This window comes from Chelmon rostratus, chromosome 10 (assembly GCF_017976325.1).
Source record: "Chelmon rostratus isolate fCheRos1 chromosome 10, fCheRos1.pri, whole genome shotgun sequence".
In the NCBI taxonomy this organism is placed as follows: domain Eukaryota; kingdom Metazoa; phylum Chordata; class Actinopteri; order Chaetodontiformes; family Chaetodontidae; genus Chelmon; species Chelmon rostratus.
This window is the reverse complement of record NC_055667.1, coordinates 23,307,214-23,324,059: the sequence shown is the minus strand read 5'-3', so window position 1 is coordinate 23,324,059 and position 16,846 is coordinate 23,307,214. Positions and strand designations below refer to the sequence as shown.

Genomic DNA, 16,846 nt, shown 5'->3' with positions numbered 1-16,846 from the left:
ACAAACCATAACAGGTAAAAATTGACCTTCAAAGATTCCCCCCTCGCCCCGTCCTTCCCCCTGACAAAAAGTTCTCCCCAATATGGGGTGAGAAAAATTCACAACAAATCAATTATCCTTTGAATTCAAAAATACTCTCCTTGTCATAAATATGTACAACTTCTTTGTGGAAGTCCTGGAGAGTGAAAATGGAAAGAAAAAGAGGAAAAACCCAGTGCCTTCTCCTGTTGTAACCGTGGAAGAAGTAGTGAAATGATCCCGTCATCATAAATAATGAGCCGACATGTTCAGTAAAGAATTTTCATTCAATGCTAAAAGTTTTAAGTCAATGACCAGCTGGGGATTTTGTGGACCATATGACAAATAGTAAATCACAATCCAATAAGAGGGCGCGTGTGAAACGAGCGTGATGAGGCAAACGAACGTAAAACATGTGGTCAGCATGTTGGTGTTTGGACAGGTGAGCGCGTAAATTATCAAACCCCGTCAGCACAGCCAAGTTCAACTCAGATATGCTCTAGTGTCCGTGTGTCGCCGTCAGTCTGTGGCATAAAACTGCGGAAGATCAGAAAAGTGGTCCAGCAAATGAAGTGGTGAATACAGAACCGCACAAAGTTCTGCTTCATCACAACTCAGTCACAAATAAAACATAAAAGAAAGCACTGTAATATTAAAAAGAGTGAATATAAATATTGCACTTCCAAACAACATTTAGTTCCCAGTGCCTAGTTGTTATCCCTTTGTTAGAGGTACAAGACATCCTGCTGGACGCCAACATCTGGACGGCAGCTTTAGTCATGTTTTTTCTATCCACTGAGGTTTTAAGTATTTTAATTGCTGCTGTGCAGTTGAACAAGTCACCCTGAACGCTCACTGTACTCATGAGATCATGACTAACAGCAACGCACGATGGCTTGACCTCGATGATCTCAAGCTACGGAGGTGAACGGGAGGAACAGGACTAAGCAGTGGGAAAGGTAATAACCAATTCATACACAAAACAAACATTCATAAATATACCATTCGCACAAATGCGTGCATGCATGAGGTCACACATATATACACGCAAGCACACACAGCCCTAACGCTAACCCACGCACATTAAGTATTTACATTAAAGGCACATAAAATCTATGTACATTACGAATAAAAGAAACCAACACAAGGCATTTTAATGTTCAGTCCCTGTAGCCTTTTGGTAGTGGGATGACTTCAGCCACTTCTCCTTCCAAACGTGGGCAGCTTTCACTCAAAAGACAATCAAAAATACAGTATCTCACAGTAACACGCACTGCAAGCTGAAAACGAGCGATGATCCTGCCTGCTCTCACGCTAAAACTCGCTGTCGAGGCTACAACATTGCTGATTGTCCCCGTCTTTGGTTCAAGACATCGCTACGCCGTTAACTCTGTGGTTTCCCCTAAGCATCATGTGCCCGGTCTGCTTGCTGCAGGAGCCCGACCCAAACCGAGCACCACGCTGCTTCAAGCCTAACATGAGGTCTCACAGGTCTGCGGTGGTTCCAGTCCCGTCCCAGTCGACTACGCGACAATGACGATGCCAGCGTTGGAAACGCTGAGCAAACAGGATTTCAGCAAAGTGATCAGTAGGAGTCAAAATCAGAACTCAAAGGAAGGTCAGTCAGTCAGTCTTAGGTGTCTTTGGAGTTATATCAGTAGATTTTCCTTTGAGTGCAACAACAACTCAACCCAGCGTCGTCCACCAACCTGAGGCAGAGAGAGAGCATTTACATGAATGGTCGAGAAACATCCATCCACGCGTTTTCTACACCCGCTTAACCTGTTCAGGGCTGCAGGGGGCTGGGTTAGCCTATCCCAGCAGGCGTTAGGCAAGAATCAGGGGGAACACCTCAGACAGGGCAGGGCTTAAATTGCTTCAAACTTCAAATTTCGTGACAAAAGCCGAGTCTTTTAAATAGATTGGGTTTCGACATCGAGGCAGGTAGCGTTGCCTCTGCTCTAGCCAGGTTAATGTTTTCACCTGAAACCTGTTTGCGTTCTTCTGAAAGCAAAACCATGTGTTCAGGAGATACCAGAAGAATAGCTTCAGCCCACAGCAGGCGGCGAGATTCACAGCCCCTGCCTGCCACACGCTACACGTGGCCATACGCTGTCTGAGGCAATGAACACATCAGAAATCATTAGCACCAAAATAAGGCAGTTAAAAGGGAAAAGCAGAACTCTCCATCACAAGAATCCACAAAGGGAAACCCAACAGGCATCTCACTGCGTCTGCAGCTGACGGTAGCCTGCACTTCTTTTGCAGTCACTTTCAGTCTCATCTTAGAGAAAAAAAAAAAGTTCTGTTTGGTATTAATCCCAACCTGCCAACAAACAAGACATAAATTAAAAAAAGAAAGAAAAAAAAAACATTCATTTGGCTTGGAGATCTTTGGACTTTTTGTCTTCATCTAGTGCAGCACAGTGGAGCTCCAGTGGTCTCTCTTTCGCTTAACTCTTCGACTGCTGTCTGATCCGCTCTACATGTTCCGTCGTGTTTCTCCGTTGCAATCATATGGCCAGGTACTGTGGTTCTGGTGGCTCTGGTTGTCATCTAGGCCTCAGAGGCAGCCTGCGGTTTGAGCTGTGCTTTCTCCATGGCGGTGCCGTAAGGTAGCGATCGCTTGAAGAAGCCGAACTGCAAAGAAGATTTTAGAAAAGCAGAAATTAGAACTGAGGACAGACCTTATCGGTTTGATTGCAATTTCACTTATCTTTCCCCCCATATTATAACAGTATGCAAGAGTTTTAAAGAGCTTGCTTCTCTGACCTTGTATAGGACGTAGATGAGTAGAGCCAGAAGCAGTAAACCAGCCAAAATGGCCAAGATGATGATCCACAGAGGAACTGAGTTTTCGATATCTGGCTTGTTCCACACCACTGGTGTCACCACCTGAGGATAAAAGTTTCGGTTTAGCTCAACAAAGAGATGATACCTCTGCATGAAGTTGACTCTTGAATATAATGGACTAATGAATGAGAAAAACATCTTCATTACCTTTTTGTGTCCACTGGGAGAGTGTTTGGGTAGGATGGCATACGGCATCCTCTTCACGCTGTATCGGGCCAGGCACTCCAGCACGTACTGCTTGTACGCTCTCTAAAGAAAGTAATAACTCCGGTTACTAAAGCTGATTTAAAATGCATGCAGTTCAGAGGTCGTACACCAGGTGGCGACAAAGACTGTGAGCCCCTTCAAAAAATAAAACCTTTCAGCATTCCTTTCCTATGAGCAGTTGATACCAGATAATGAATTTTCAATGCATTCACACATATGCCTTGTGTTACAGCATGCAGGGGGTGCAGCTCAGACATGGCAGGCACACACACAAAAAAAATGTAAACTTGTGGAAACTGCAGTATGCACAGCCAATCTGCAATCTACATTCTCAGCTTGCAACTGTTGTCCCATTTGTCAAGGCAAATATGTGAGACTGTGCATACTGGCAGCCCCGAGAAGCAGTGCTGATGCCTAGTCAACGCAAACAAATATGTGACACTGACGACTGCAGTTGCGTATCATTGCCAGCTGCACATTTAAGGTTTCAAATCTCCATGTTTTTCATTCTAAATGAAAAATGGCTTCTTACTTCCTGCCAAAGGCTGACATGAGAAAACACGCAGGCACCGGTGGGAACAGCCTAATCTATAACACACAGCCTTTTCCTCTGCCTTTGTCATCTGGGGCAACACGTGTTCATGTACAGCGTATGTCTAGCTTGAGGGTCATCCCCGACAAACCTCAATGAAGGTCTCGGCCCAGACTCGGGAGCGCACTTTGAGGATGGCAGTGGTCCCCTTCTCCAGCAGACCCACGTTGCACTGGAGCGTCCAGCACTCGGCGTTAGAACAGGACTGCAAAGAAGAGAGAAAGGAGTTTGGATAATGCTAATTAAAAGCTAATGAAGCTTTGTTTAAGTCCTTCTTGTGTGGCGATTATTTTCACAAAACTGGAAGGACAAATAACAGCCATGTTAATGCTGCAGGTCGAATAAATATAACAAAGAGCCCAATGTTATGATCTCTATTCCACGCCTGCTTCAAATTAGATTGAAGGAATGTCATGAGACTGTAAAAATGCAGCATGCGCCACTCTCCACATTATTGCCCAACCACTAAAACCAACCCATTTTTCTCGAGACTGTAGAATACGCAGTCTTAATTAGATCCCCATAATGCAGCTTCATAATGTTTAACATTTTCGAACATGCTCACACTGTCCTAGAGCTGGTGCTGGAGCTAGACCACCAACCAGACTGAGAGGTTTCGGCAGGTTTCCTGCGGGAGCGCATTAGTTTACTTTATTACGGCGAGCAGGCAAACACAGAAGGAGAAGCAAGTACCCGCTTAGTTCCTTCAGGCTCATTCTTAGACAGACTTAATGAGGGTATTCAGACAGACAGGGAGCGTATCAGTCCACTTCCTCTTGGTAGACCTCCTTGATGCCCCAGGGCGCCGGGGCCACAAAGGTTTGTGGAAATGACATAGTGCCAAAGATGCCAGTCCAAAATGTCCTCCCCAGTGGGATTATGTGGTCAAGATCTGGATCTTGGGGGGGCATGGAGGCTGTTCCTCAAGCTTCATAAAATAACAGTCTGGCCTCACTGCACAGCTGCTGTACACAGAAACCCAACACAAATTGATATTTTCTAAAAAGTCCTAAAACAATTAGCTGATTAATCATTTAATCGATCAACAGAAACTATTCATCTGCAAAAATTCAGATAATTGATGTATCAGCTAAAAAACTGCAGTCAAAGTGTCTGAAATCTGAGGATGGTTCTGATTTATGTCTTTCAAAAATTCAGTCCGTTTTCTAGAAATATGAGAAAATCAATCACACTAATTATTTTTCTAAGTGATGTAAAATAAAACTAGGATTAAAAATATATGTTACCACTTTCCTTTTACTAAGGGCTTTTAAGTTGTAACTAATGTCTTTATTTATAGTTCATACATATTTCATTGATGCTTTAAAGATCAGCTATAAGCCATTAATTAGAACATCTTTTTTTTTCCAGGTTGATAAAAAAAATCGCTTGATGGTGTTAAATTTGGTAATAATGCAGCTACAAATGTTAGTTTTCACTGACAAATACTTACAGGTCTCACAAACCATCAGTCTACAGTTGCACATTAATAAGCTGTTAATAAATGGAATCCACCAAGAGGAACTTCCTCATGAATTAAAAGGCTAAATGACAAGTGATGGACATCTGCCAGAGAAATGATCAGAACCCTGCAACCCCAAAGCAGTTTTAATGTCCTATAGCTGTTTATTATATATATATATATTATATATTAGCTATTCATAAAACCATTAGTTACAGCTTACAAACTCTTCAGTGCTTGTAGCATATTACAGTAGAAAGTGTTACCAAATCTAACAATGTGCTAAGCGAATACATCTGCATTGCAACATAACTTAAGTCCTGTCACAAAAAAAAGATATGAAACGTCTTTTTGCTTATTGTGAAAGCTAGTCCTTTGTTCTTCATGCACAGCTCAGCTCTTCTAAGACCGGGTCATTTGAAATTCTGACACTGTGACCTATGTGACAGCCTCGTCCAGGCATCCCCGAACACTAACTCACTTTGATCAGGAGACACTTTGAACGGAGATGTCGGTGCTGCTGAGCGTGAAAAACAAAAGTGCAGACGCAGGAGAAACGGGAGAATGGGGTCCTTCATGCTAACCTGTCGCTGGACACGCGTGATGAATGAGCGCAGTTATGAGCGACGGGCTCACGGACAAAGACCTCTTTGGTGGAGGCAGGTATCCGCAGACGGAAGCTGGGAGAGAAGCTACCTGCAGCTGGGTGGACAAAAAGGGCCAGTGTGTGGGGGGGTTCGGGGCCGCACAACATCCAGAGCCGAAAATTACAGAGCAGTCTATGAAGTAACCAGCAAATCCCGTGTCCCATGTCTTCTCAGCCTCTCCACCCCTCCACCACTACTAAAGGCTCTTTAATGTTAATCACCACAACGGGACAAGCCTGTGCCCTCTGACCCCTCCCTTTTAACGACATCATAAGCTAATTACCCAATCCCAGGAGCCTCATATAAGAGCAGGGCCAGTATCACCAACATGGATGCAGACCAATGGCAATATATTGTTCAAACCTTTTGTTTTTTCTGCCGTTTTGACCTGCTGTTTAACTACATAGCCTCATTTATCCTTGAACTCAAGCTACTCATTCCCTCACTTTCTTCCTGTTTTGGGCTGGTGACGTTCATCCCCCCCGGGGTCTTACCAGGTTAGTCAAATGAGCGAGCTGGTTCTTGTGGACGTCCCTCTTCTCGACATGGTGCTCGTTTGCCTTCAGTGCCAGGATAGGCGGTTCTGTGGACGTGTGCTGGAGCTAAAGGAGGAGAGAGAGCACAACGCACCACCCATTAGGACGACACAGACACTGACGTCAACGGGCAGAAGAGCACACCACCCATCCTGTCAATACAAGGCCTAATGTTAGCATGACCCCAAGGCTTTCTGTCATTAATCAGAAGCATGTGAGCTCTACTCCAGATTGATTCACATGGAAACACACCATACTTAGCAGTTCACCAGGGAAAAAAAAACATTAGATCACAGCTAAGACTGATGGCCACTGACAGCCCTGCTCAACATTTGTCAAGCTTCACATGTAAACACAAACAACTGCCACCAAACTTGGTATAAGGGGGCGCGTCGCAGGATGCCGAAGATGAGTGAGTGCACTGCAGGGTGAGGTGGTTCATCAAGCTGTGCGGAGCATGGGGAAAGAGTTGGAACTTCAAAGCGGTGGCGGGGTAAGTGTCCTGGGTGGGGCTGGGAAGCTGGGAGGAGGAGGTGGGCGTGGGCCGACCAGCGGGACGACCCAACTGTTAATCACACATCTGACTGGGAATCGGTGGGAGGTGTTCGCTGCCCGATTTAGCCTCATTTGACCCTGAGAGGTGCGCAGCTGCCTGCGAGACACTTACTTTGAGGTGTAGGTGGTTCATGTGTTTGTCTGAGGTGCAGTTGATTGGGCCTTCTGTGGAGAACTCCAGGGGGTAAAGGAGATTCTGGCCCTGGACTCTGAGGGGGCAGCGCAGCTCGAGCAGGGTGTGGCTGATCCGACTGGGCCCGTTGTTCACCAGCTGGAAAAGGGAAACGAAATAGGAAACTTCAGTATGCGAGGCATTAAAAAACTCCAAGAGCAGCTTGATCGTTTCACATGTAGCTGTAGCTGGGAGGCTATTTGACATCTTAATCTACAAATACACAGGTCACCTAAAGCAGAGCACTGCTAAACCTCACCCATGTGAAAGTGGATCGGCTCAGCCTGAGAGTAAATCACAACGCGTAATCTGGACTATGTTTTCTTTGGTTTTCCTTCACTGCTGCCCTGGGAAGTCCACTTGCTTCATGAACAATAGGATCTGCTTTCCAACCCAATCTGCTCAGCCCCAATGAGTCTGCACAGCTACGAACACGGCTCATTACCTCATAGATGTGCTCCACCGCAGGCCCGACGTCCCGCTCCACCCCATAGCTTTTGGTCACCTTCCAGTTGGCCGGCGGGAAGAAGACCTTATCTGGTCGAGACACACTTAAAAGAAAAGCAGGGGTGTCAGCGCATGTGTCAGGAGGAACCGGAGGGTTAATGAAATTCCAGAAGTTCAAATGAGGGAATGTTAAAACTCAGCTCACCCCTGCAGAATGACATCAGCCTGAACAACCACCTCCAGCTTGTACGGTACAACCTCACTGTGGGAATTATTCTCATTTTTACTGTGGAAACAGGGAGAAGAAGAAGATTCTGATGAGCTGTTCTGATTCTGTTCCAGAAACTGTTGGTGTCGCTGTTGTAGTTCGACATCAAGCCGTACCTGCGAATCTGCAGCTCAAACGGGACGGTTTTGTACGTGTCCTTCAGTCGTGGCACTGTGAAGCGCAGACCTGCCCACAGCTGCAAAGAGGAAGATCCAACATATTAATCATCATCATTATGTAAAAGAAAAAAAATGATGAGAAACCGTAACATTTTCCATGACTAACAGAGAAGAAAAATAAACTACAGAATCTGTGTGTGAGCTTTCTATTTACTGCTTTGCCCTTCCTTCATTTAGAATTTCAGATCCATTTGTTTTCCACACACGCTGCTTCATCAAGTCTCTCTGCATGTACCGTTTTACGAGCTACCCCTCATTTGCATCGGATTAATAATGCTCCAGTCTGACACCTTCCCAAAGAACAAGTGGGCAGATTTTCTGACAACAAACTGTCTTTAAAATGGAGAAGTCTGACTATCTCTGCCAGTTAACATGAGGCTGACGGTCTTCCTCTGCCAGCTTGTGACTCCATCATTAAAAAGGGGAACTCTACACCCAGCAGGGAGCTGAGGGCACAGATGGAGCCTGTACTTCCTGTCACAACATTTCCTAACACGCACAGACTTTTCCTGTGCTGATCACACACAGGTCTGGAAATGACATGCAACCTTTTCCTGCAACCACAAGTCCAAAAAAGTTGGGACGCTGCGTGAAACGTAAATAAAAACAGACCAAGCTAACAAACTGTGAGCTCATGTATTAATTTCCTTTATCCAATCATGTGTTCACAAAGTGTTGAACCACTGAGCCTTTCCTGGATGCTCCTTTCATACCCAATCATGATACTACCACCTGTTACCAATCAACCTGTTTACCTGTGGAATGATCCAAACAGGTGTTTTTGGAGCGTTCCACAACTTTCTCAGTCTTTTGTTGCTCTTGTCCTTACTTGTTTGAAACGTGTTGCTGCATCAAATTCAGAATAATTTACAAAAATCAACAAAGCTGATGAGGTCAAACATTAAATACGTTGTCTTTGTGCTGTTTTCAGTTGAGTTTATGTCAAAGAGGATTAGCGAATGATCACAGTCTGTTTTATTTATGTTTCACACACAGCCCAAACAAGTTCTTTTTGCACAACCCTTAAATTCATTAGACGCGGAGCTAAAAAAAACTGCCAAAAGCCAGCAGTGTCCTTACACTGGTACCAGACTTCATCGGGTTTCCCAAATCACAGCTGAGGTATCGGGTCTGATTGTCGGTCGCGTAGCTGCAGGTCAGCTGGGTCAGGCTCTGGGAAACGAGAGGAGAGATTGGTCCAACCACAACAAAGGACAGGAAAAAGACCAATAACGACCAATAATGATAATCATGTAGTCAAAGGTAAGTTAGTTGCTGGAAGTTGTTAGTTTTCACTGCGTTGTGCGTTTATATTCACCTCATTATTGCGGGCAATACCACTGTAGTCAGCTTCAGGGGGCAGCACCACATACAGCTCTGCCTCGTACGCCCCTCCCTCACCCTCATTCCTGGCGTTGAAAGTCAAGGTAAGCGAGTTTTCATCACCCAGGTAGACTTCCTTCCTGTTCCTGAGGACCCAACCAAAGAAAAAATGATTACTAACAGGGTCAATGGTCAGAGTAAATGATGTCAGAACTCCTTAGACAAATAAATATGGTTGAAGTTGTGCTGTTGAGAGTCAACAATGACATTCTTTGTTTGTGTTTGCTGGCAGAGGAGTGGGCACTAAATTGCCGCTGCTTTAATGGAACTAATACATTTTCAGGGTTTGTGCTTAGCATATCTGTCTTCTTAGCGCCCGGCTGGAGAAAACATAAATTACCTTCATGTCACAAAGCCCCTCCCCCATTAAAATGAAAACTTTTCCTATGTGCTAATAAAGTCCTACATGCTGCATAACAGAGCGCAGGACTGTAAAACACCTCCCCCTTGCTTGCTTTCTCTCACTCCCTCCACCTCTCTCCACAGCTAAGAACAATGAGAAATTCCATATGGAGGGCCACACAGACGCTTTTAATTACAGCCGGCTCCCATAAAGCAGCGCAGGAGAGCGATAGGGAAGATTTCTGATGCTGATCCTCTGCCGGCCTGCGAGTCAGCTGCACTCCGATTCGAACTGCCATTGCACTTTTTAAACCAAACAAAGGCTCAAAATTAGAAAACTGCACAAAAAACCTTAAAGCTTCCCAGAGAGACTCTTGGTCTAACAGGTTATGTGTTTTGGCAGCATGATAGAAGAAGCAACATTGCAGGAATGACGGTCAGTTTTTTTCCCGAAATTCCTCTAAATCACGGCCATCCCTCTAACTACTATTAGTCTCTATTAATTTGCTACAGACCAGACAAAAACATAAAGCTTTTACTCTAATTGCACTAATCACACTCTCTGCTTCTGGGGTTGCACTTGGTTGCAGCGCAGCACTGAAACGCTCACACAGCAGGTTGATCCATATGTGATTGATCAGCCATACATTGAAAAAGCACGGAGGCAGATGGTAGATAAATATAGGAATGTGAAATCAAAATGACAGAGCAGGGAAGGGAGTATCAGGGAGGCCGCTATTTCTGAGAAAAATGCTAACAGATTTCTTCACTCAAAGTGTGACAGGCAGGGCGCTCCTGACGGCTGCAGAGGCAGCCGAGGCTGGGACTCAGCTCCCAGGCTTCCCAGACTGATCCCTTTCATCCCTCTTGTCTTTTCCCATCAACTGCTTGTCGTAGCACCTGTAGAGCAAAGCTGCTTCCTGTTTTCAGAGGTCGGTGTGCAACTACTCTACTGCAACACTGTGGCTATTAACAGTCCCTCCCTGGTCTGCTTGTCTAAACAAAGCTGCAGAACAACAAAAACAGCTGTATTTACACTTCAGTTGCAGAGTGGAGGTGAAGAGCTGAACGCCTGCACACAGCTAGAGTTTAATAATGTTAGCGATTTGTCAGACTGGAGCTTCACACTCGTCTATAAAAAGTTGGCTAAGTTGCCACAACGCAACAAGAAAAAAGACATCTGTTGTATCTTTTTAAAAGGAAGATTCCAGGAGGACTTGGGTTTCTCCTTGTCAGAGGACACTTGGTTTTCCATACTCAAATTGGTCAATTCAACCTCACTCTGTGCACGTCATTGCTTAATTCAATTTAAAGTGGTTCACAGGGCCCATATCTCAAAAGCAAAACTATCCTCCATATACCCAGATATTAGTCCATACTGTGTCAAATGTAAAAATGTGGAAGCATCCCTCATCCATATGTACTGGTCCTGTTCAAGCCTTAACAAATATTGGAGGGACGTTTTTCATACGCTTTCCTGGGTGTTAAATATTAATTTGGAACCAAATCCACTGACTGCTTTGTTTGGGGTCATGGGAGGGGGAGGGGTGAAAAAATTAACTATGACTAAGCAGCGCACTTTATCCTTCGCCTCCCTTTTGGCTCGACGAGCAATTCTGCTCAGGTGGAAGGATACCTACCCTCCCACTCATGAACAATGGTTGGAGGACGTCATGTCCTGCCTTAAATTGGAGAAAATTAGATACTCACTTCAACAATCTAATAAGAAGTTCCAGAAGACATGGGGTCCCTTTCTAGAAGCATTCCAGAACCTGTAATGACTTGGCGCTTGAATACAGCTCCACCTTTTACACTTTTTACTCTCTGATTACATACGGTACTACAGTGATCTGATACAGCGACTAGTGAACTGGCAGTGACAGGGGAGGAATTTATTTATTGTTTTTTTTTTTTTTTTTTTTTTTCTTATATATGTTATTTGTGCATGCCGTGATTGATGTACACCTTGATTCATTTTCTGTCTTTGTAACACCTATGTAGTGCTGCACATTTATTATATTGACAAAACTTCAATAAAAAAGATCTTCAATGTAAAGGAAGATTCCAGGTGGGAGTGAAAAGTGGTCATTATCACACTTTTGCCTCATGGAGTAAGTGTGCAGGTGTTGTTGCTTTCTGCCTTGCACCTACACGAGGTGGCATTCTCCCTCGGCCTGTTCACAGTTTACCACGTAGCATCCATCGCATTCTTACATATTTCCTCAAATCCATATGCTCTGGGATTTTTAGAAACACACGAGGAAATGAACAGACTCACCCTTGGACTGCCAGCTTCAAGTCAGGAACACAGATGTTGTCCTCACCACAGTCCAGCAGAATCTGAGCCTAAAAGATGCACATTGGGGGTGATAAAAGTTTAAATACGGGCTGCAGACGGATGATCGAACTGTAGGTTCTGACTGAAAACACGCTTCTTTTGCACGTGAAGACAATTAGGCACACGAGATAAATCAGCTATCTGTTTAGGGGAGACAACAGGATGAGTGTAGCAAGATGCAACATGTGGTATGACTAATACATTCCACCCCTGTCTCCCGACCACCACGCAACACACACACACACACCTGCACTACAGTCCCCTTTATGTACAAGACATCATCACAGCACATCAGACAGTTAAAAACAATCTTGTGGCTCAGAGGGACGATGACTGACCCGGTGAGGTCATGACAGGCGCAGACACACTCCCCTCTGAACCAGCTGTCCAGGAACACACACACACACATACACACACACAAACATACACACATGTTTTCTGTTTGCGACGCTAGAGACGGAAATGATGAACGGAGGAAGAGCCCAGGCCCGGAGACTGCGCCAGAGGAGCTGCTCCTGTGGAGCTGAGCACAAGGCCGCCTGCTCCCGGCTCTCACCAGCGTCCCACATCACAGCGCGATGTGGCAAACCTCGCTTTCACCGCACGCTACACCACCCAGCGAACCACAGCAGCGTGTGATCATATAGGCAGGGAGGAGCCTACAGCCTAGAGGAGCTTACTGAGACATAGGATATCTGTGTTGACCTGAGAGGCAGAGGAGGGGGGTTGGCAGATTACAGTGGAGGGAAAGACAACAAAGCGACAGAAACACTGCTGGATAAGTGGACGACCGCTGAACGTGTGGCAGGGCAGCGGCAGGGAAAGCCCTGCGGATTGCTAAATTGCATCCCGCTGCGACTGTGACAGTGTGATGATGCTCGTGACGATGAGGATAATAAATAGAAATGGAGGCGCAGATTAGAGAGCGCCAAGCGCCCCCCTTGTCATTACACCATCTAGGGGCTCTAATTATGGACACCATGGTAACCACCATGCTAACTAGGCCACATGTGCACCCTGGTCTGTATGCCTGTGTAGGGCTGCAAAACGACATTTGTAGGCCCATCACCGTGGCTAAACAACAACACGTCATGCAGTGAAATAAAAATGCTAACTTGGCAAAACGAGTTGAGCCAATTAATCAAACTCACACTAATTTGGTCAAGTGTTATAATTCTAAGGGCAATGAGGGCACTGATGCACAATTTCAGTCATTTCCAAGTTCTACAAAGGTGACAAATGCATGGGATCCTCTCTGGTTTTGCACAAACGTACGTCTTTGTACAAGGTCTGAGAACGTTGATAATTAATAGATCATAGAGACATGTGGAATATGTTAAGAGAGTGCGAGACTGTGCTGAACACATCAGCAATCTCTCATTCTGACTGCAGCTCGTACGGAGTAAGAACTTGGCAGCGTCTGTGAAATGCTGCATGGCCTGCCACACATTTTCAAAGCATGTGTGGAAATCAATAGGGCATCGTGGGTCTGATCAAGGCCGAGGCTGCGGTATAGTAGTCAGCCTTTGCTGTTTATACGCTGCTGCATTAACACAGTCTGAGGCAAGATTAATGAAATAAGCTGGCAGGCTGACATTACTCCTCTTTACACACACACATTGATCAGGTTTGGGTGTGTGGCAAAGAAGGGCTTTTTCAGGTTTAAGGCTGACATCTTAGCTCAGGCTTGTCTCAAGGTCGTGGTTGAACGATAGACCACATCTGTTGGAGGCCTGACAGCTTTGATATCTAGGAAGAACATCAATGACAGAGTTCAGTCCTGATCCAACAGGGACGACGGAGAAGGAGGGGGGAGATGAAACTACGCTGATTGCCATTCCCCAAACGCTGGTTGCTGAACTCACATATGGTGCATGCTGTGCCACAGCTGAAAGGATGCCCACATGTTGAGCCAACTCTGCTCACTGCCAGAGGAAAACTGGCAAACTGCAGAGAGATTTCAACCAGATGGGTAAATCTCCAGGCTGTGCCCCGCCCTGAAATATCTACCAACCTTCTGTGTCTGCAGCTGTGGAACCAGTCACCTACAGTGTGTACCGTCGTGCAGCCAAGCAGGCTGAGAACAATTCCTGCTGGGAGAGGGAAACACTCCACTGTGTATGTCCCTCACATTTTCATTTTGAAAACAGCCTTCCAGACACCTTGGACCTGTTCCCAGCAGAGTAGTTCAGAACTGACATTAAAAAAACAGGCTCACTCTTTCATCAGGGCCAGGAGAAAGTCTGTGAGTAGCTGGTCGGTGATACAGGGAGCGATTACTCAATGATGTGGATATTCTTATCATCAATTCAGAGAGGATGGGTCTAAGCAAATTGGAGAACCATGTGGACATTATTAGGGAGCAGATCACTCCCGGGTTAGTTAACTGCGGTGCACGTCAAAGTACCTTCTGCTCGATTACGTTGGTGGTCTGGTAGTTGAGGATGGGCCGCAAGCCGTGGGAGTCAGCTGCAGCGTTTGGATCCAAGCTGAAGTTCAAGGCCACATAAATTGAGGAGAGTTTATCCCTGAAGTCTTTCTCATCCTGCAAAAAACACACACCAGGGTTTTTGTCGGATGCAGTTTGTACAGAAGCACATCGGGAAAATTGCAGCTGCAGGGGATTTCTATTAGTGAGGAAAAAGGGCTTACTCTCAGGTAGATCTTGGTGTGGTTGCATACACGCTCGCCATGGCGCACAGTCACACTCCTCTGGAGCAAGGGCTGCTGGGAATCCAAGAACAAAGCCCTCTTCACTGCACCTTTCTGCTTGTGCTTGTGACTGTCGAGCTGCACCTCCACCTGGAAATCTGGAACACACACACAAATGAGCATTCATGGCATGATGGATGTTCTTGAGTCACGTAATGACAGGTTTAAGAGACCCCCATAAATATCGTGAAGCACACACAATGCAGTCAATGTGACTTGCTAATGGCACAAGCAACACTTGTATATAAAGGAAGGAGAAGCTAGAGCTAATAACTAGGGGCTGATAGGGAAGGGGAGTGCACAGACAAGGCTTGATCATTAAAGGTGGATCACAGAGGATATCTGACCTACTGAACTCCCTTTTTTGTCATAACAAAATCCACAAAGTTGCATCACCCGCCTACAGACTTTAACCTACAGACTGTTATGGATTTAAAACATTACCACTGGTGGCTATTTGACAGTCTCCTTACTTGTAATGAAGTACAGATGTGGAAAATTGGCTCACCTAGGATGCCTGGGAGGTGCTTCCCATCAGCAGATATGCAGAAACTCAGGTTGACACTGTTTTGGACAGACGGGACAAGGACATGATGAGGGAAGAAGCATGTTCATGCAGAACAAATATACTGTACAGACACTTTCTCTCATGGCCCACTCAGCTCCTTACATAGTTCACATTACAGGACATGAGGCGTAATGGGAATACAGTGAATAATGTGAAAAAAAAGGAGCCATATGTTTGGAGACATCCTGGCATCTGACCGCTTTCACCAGCCAAGCTGATAAATTGGTGCGACTCCATTTCCACCGACAGCCCCACCACACACAAAGGCATAGCAGAGTTAAGAAGGGTGAAATTGAGCATCGACTCGGGTTTCAGGGCTGACCAGTCAATGGCTGTCTATATAAGCCTGTAGCTCTCTCCCATGACATCAGCCGCACAACACAGTGCCGCTGTCCAAAAGTCTCCAACCCCAAAACCCCCAATCCTTTTACTAGTAAACCCACACAGAGCAACAACTGGAAGAAGTGAGAAAGGAAAATGGGAGAGTCTGTTGGAAAAGAAACAGGAAAGGGAAGAGAGGTGAAAAATGAGACAGACGGACACATCGGGCACAAGGATTTCTTTCGAGGTGTAGTAATAACTTCATATATATGCTCCCGTGTCTGCAGGGCTGTGTGCGCACGCTCACGGGAGTCTACGTGTCCTGATGTTTCCCAGCTGTGTTCCACCACCAAACAATATCTCATTCAAAGCAACAGCAAAAACCTTCCAGCCCCTCCCCTCCCGCACTCCCTCCCATTATCCCTTGTGCTCTCCTTTCACCCCCACCAAAAACTCCCCATCGCCAGGCAACACAGTGTAATCAAGACACATGTGTATACAAGAGTTTCCTTTATGGATCAGGATCTGGAGGGGGGGGGGGGGGGGCAGACACGTGAGCGCAGTGTCAACCATGTCGAGCAGCAAGCAACCGTCGTCTGTTTCCTCTCCCCGTTTCTGGAACTGAGCACTGCGCACATTTGGAGGAGGCCAAAAACGGCCGACAATGCTGCTATTCAGCATGTTGTTCCTCTGCTCCACAACAGGAACAGCGTGATATGAAGACATTTTGAAAATAGGTCGGGAAAGGAGCAGCTCTCCGTACAAATCAATACCGCTGATGCAAAAGGATATTCCTTATCAGAACTTCCTGCCAGGATAGGACTGTTTATTCATGTGGGGGGAAATGGGGAAGCCCATCTTTTTGCAGTCGGGTCAAACAGATGCTAACAGAGCAGTGCTGAAGCCTGAGTCACAGGAAGCAGAGTTTTGCTGCTGGATGAGCTGAACACTCACCAGGAAACAGGAACGCTGGTGTTTCCATTAGTGACTATGCAGTTCTTCTCTTCGGGGTTGATCATGGTGGGGTAAACGGTCAGAGAGGCACTGGTGTTAACTATCGGGCGCGATCTGTGGGTGACAAAAACAATGCAGACAGTCATCAAAGAGGTACTGCCTTCAAGGAATAGCTTGGCATTGTGGGACATATGCTTATCTGTTTGCCGAAAGTTAAATGAGAAGATTGATACCACTCTTGTGTCTGTGTGTAAAGGAGACAGTTAGCTTAGCTTAGCATAAAGGCTAGGAA

The 16,846-nt window shown here is 45.7% G+C and overlaps 1 protein-coding gene across 1 annotated transcript in view; it reads right to left on the bottom strand.

The window, feature by feature from the left end:
* Positions 1 to 10: 10 nt before the first annotated feature.
* The window catches only part of itga5 (integrin, alpha 5 (fibronectin receptor, alpha polypeptide)), a 34,268-nt gene continuing 17,432 nt past the window's right edge, over positions 11 to 16,846 (bottom strand). Inside the window, exons 15-30 of the mRNA XM_041945919.1 lie at positions 16,555 to 16,668; positions 15,220 to 15,275; positions 14,652 to 14,809; positions 14,407 to 14,544; positions 11,940 to 12,007; positions 9,255 to 9,405; positions 9,017 to 9,109; positions 7,874 to 7,953; positions 7,695 to 7,775; positions 7,488 to 7,593; positions 6,983 to 7,141; positions 6,274 to 6,381; positions 3,762 to 3,875; positions 3,019 to 3,120; positions 2,791 to 2,913; positions 11 to 2,658 (exon numbers count right to left, since the gene is read on the bottom strand). Of these exons, the coding sequence (XP_041801853.1) occupies positions 2,575 to 2,658; positions 2,791 to 2,913; positions 3,019 to 3,120; positions 3,762 to 3,875; positions 6,274 to 6,381; positions 6,983 to 7,141; positions 7,488 to 7,593; positions 7,695 to 7,775; positions 7,874 to 7,953; positions 9,017 to 9,109; positions 9,255 to 9,405; positions 11,940 to 12,007; positions 14,407 to 14,544; positions 14,652 to 14,809; positions 15,220 to 15,275; positions 16,555 to 16,668 (1,735 nt within the window). The 3' untranslated portion in view covers positions 11 to 2,574. The remainder of the gene's footprint in view (positions 2,659 to 2,790; positions 2,914 to 3,018; positions 3,121 to 3,761; positions 3,876 to 6,273; positions 6,382 to 6,982; positions 7,142 to 7,487; positions 7,594 to 7,694; positions 7,776 to 7,873; positions 7,954 to 9,016; positions 9,110 to 9,254; positions 9,406 to 11,939; positions 12,008 to 14,406; positions 14,545 to 14,651; positions 14,810 to 15,219; positions 15,276 to 16,554; positions 16,669 to 16,846) is intronic.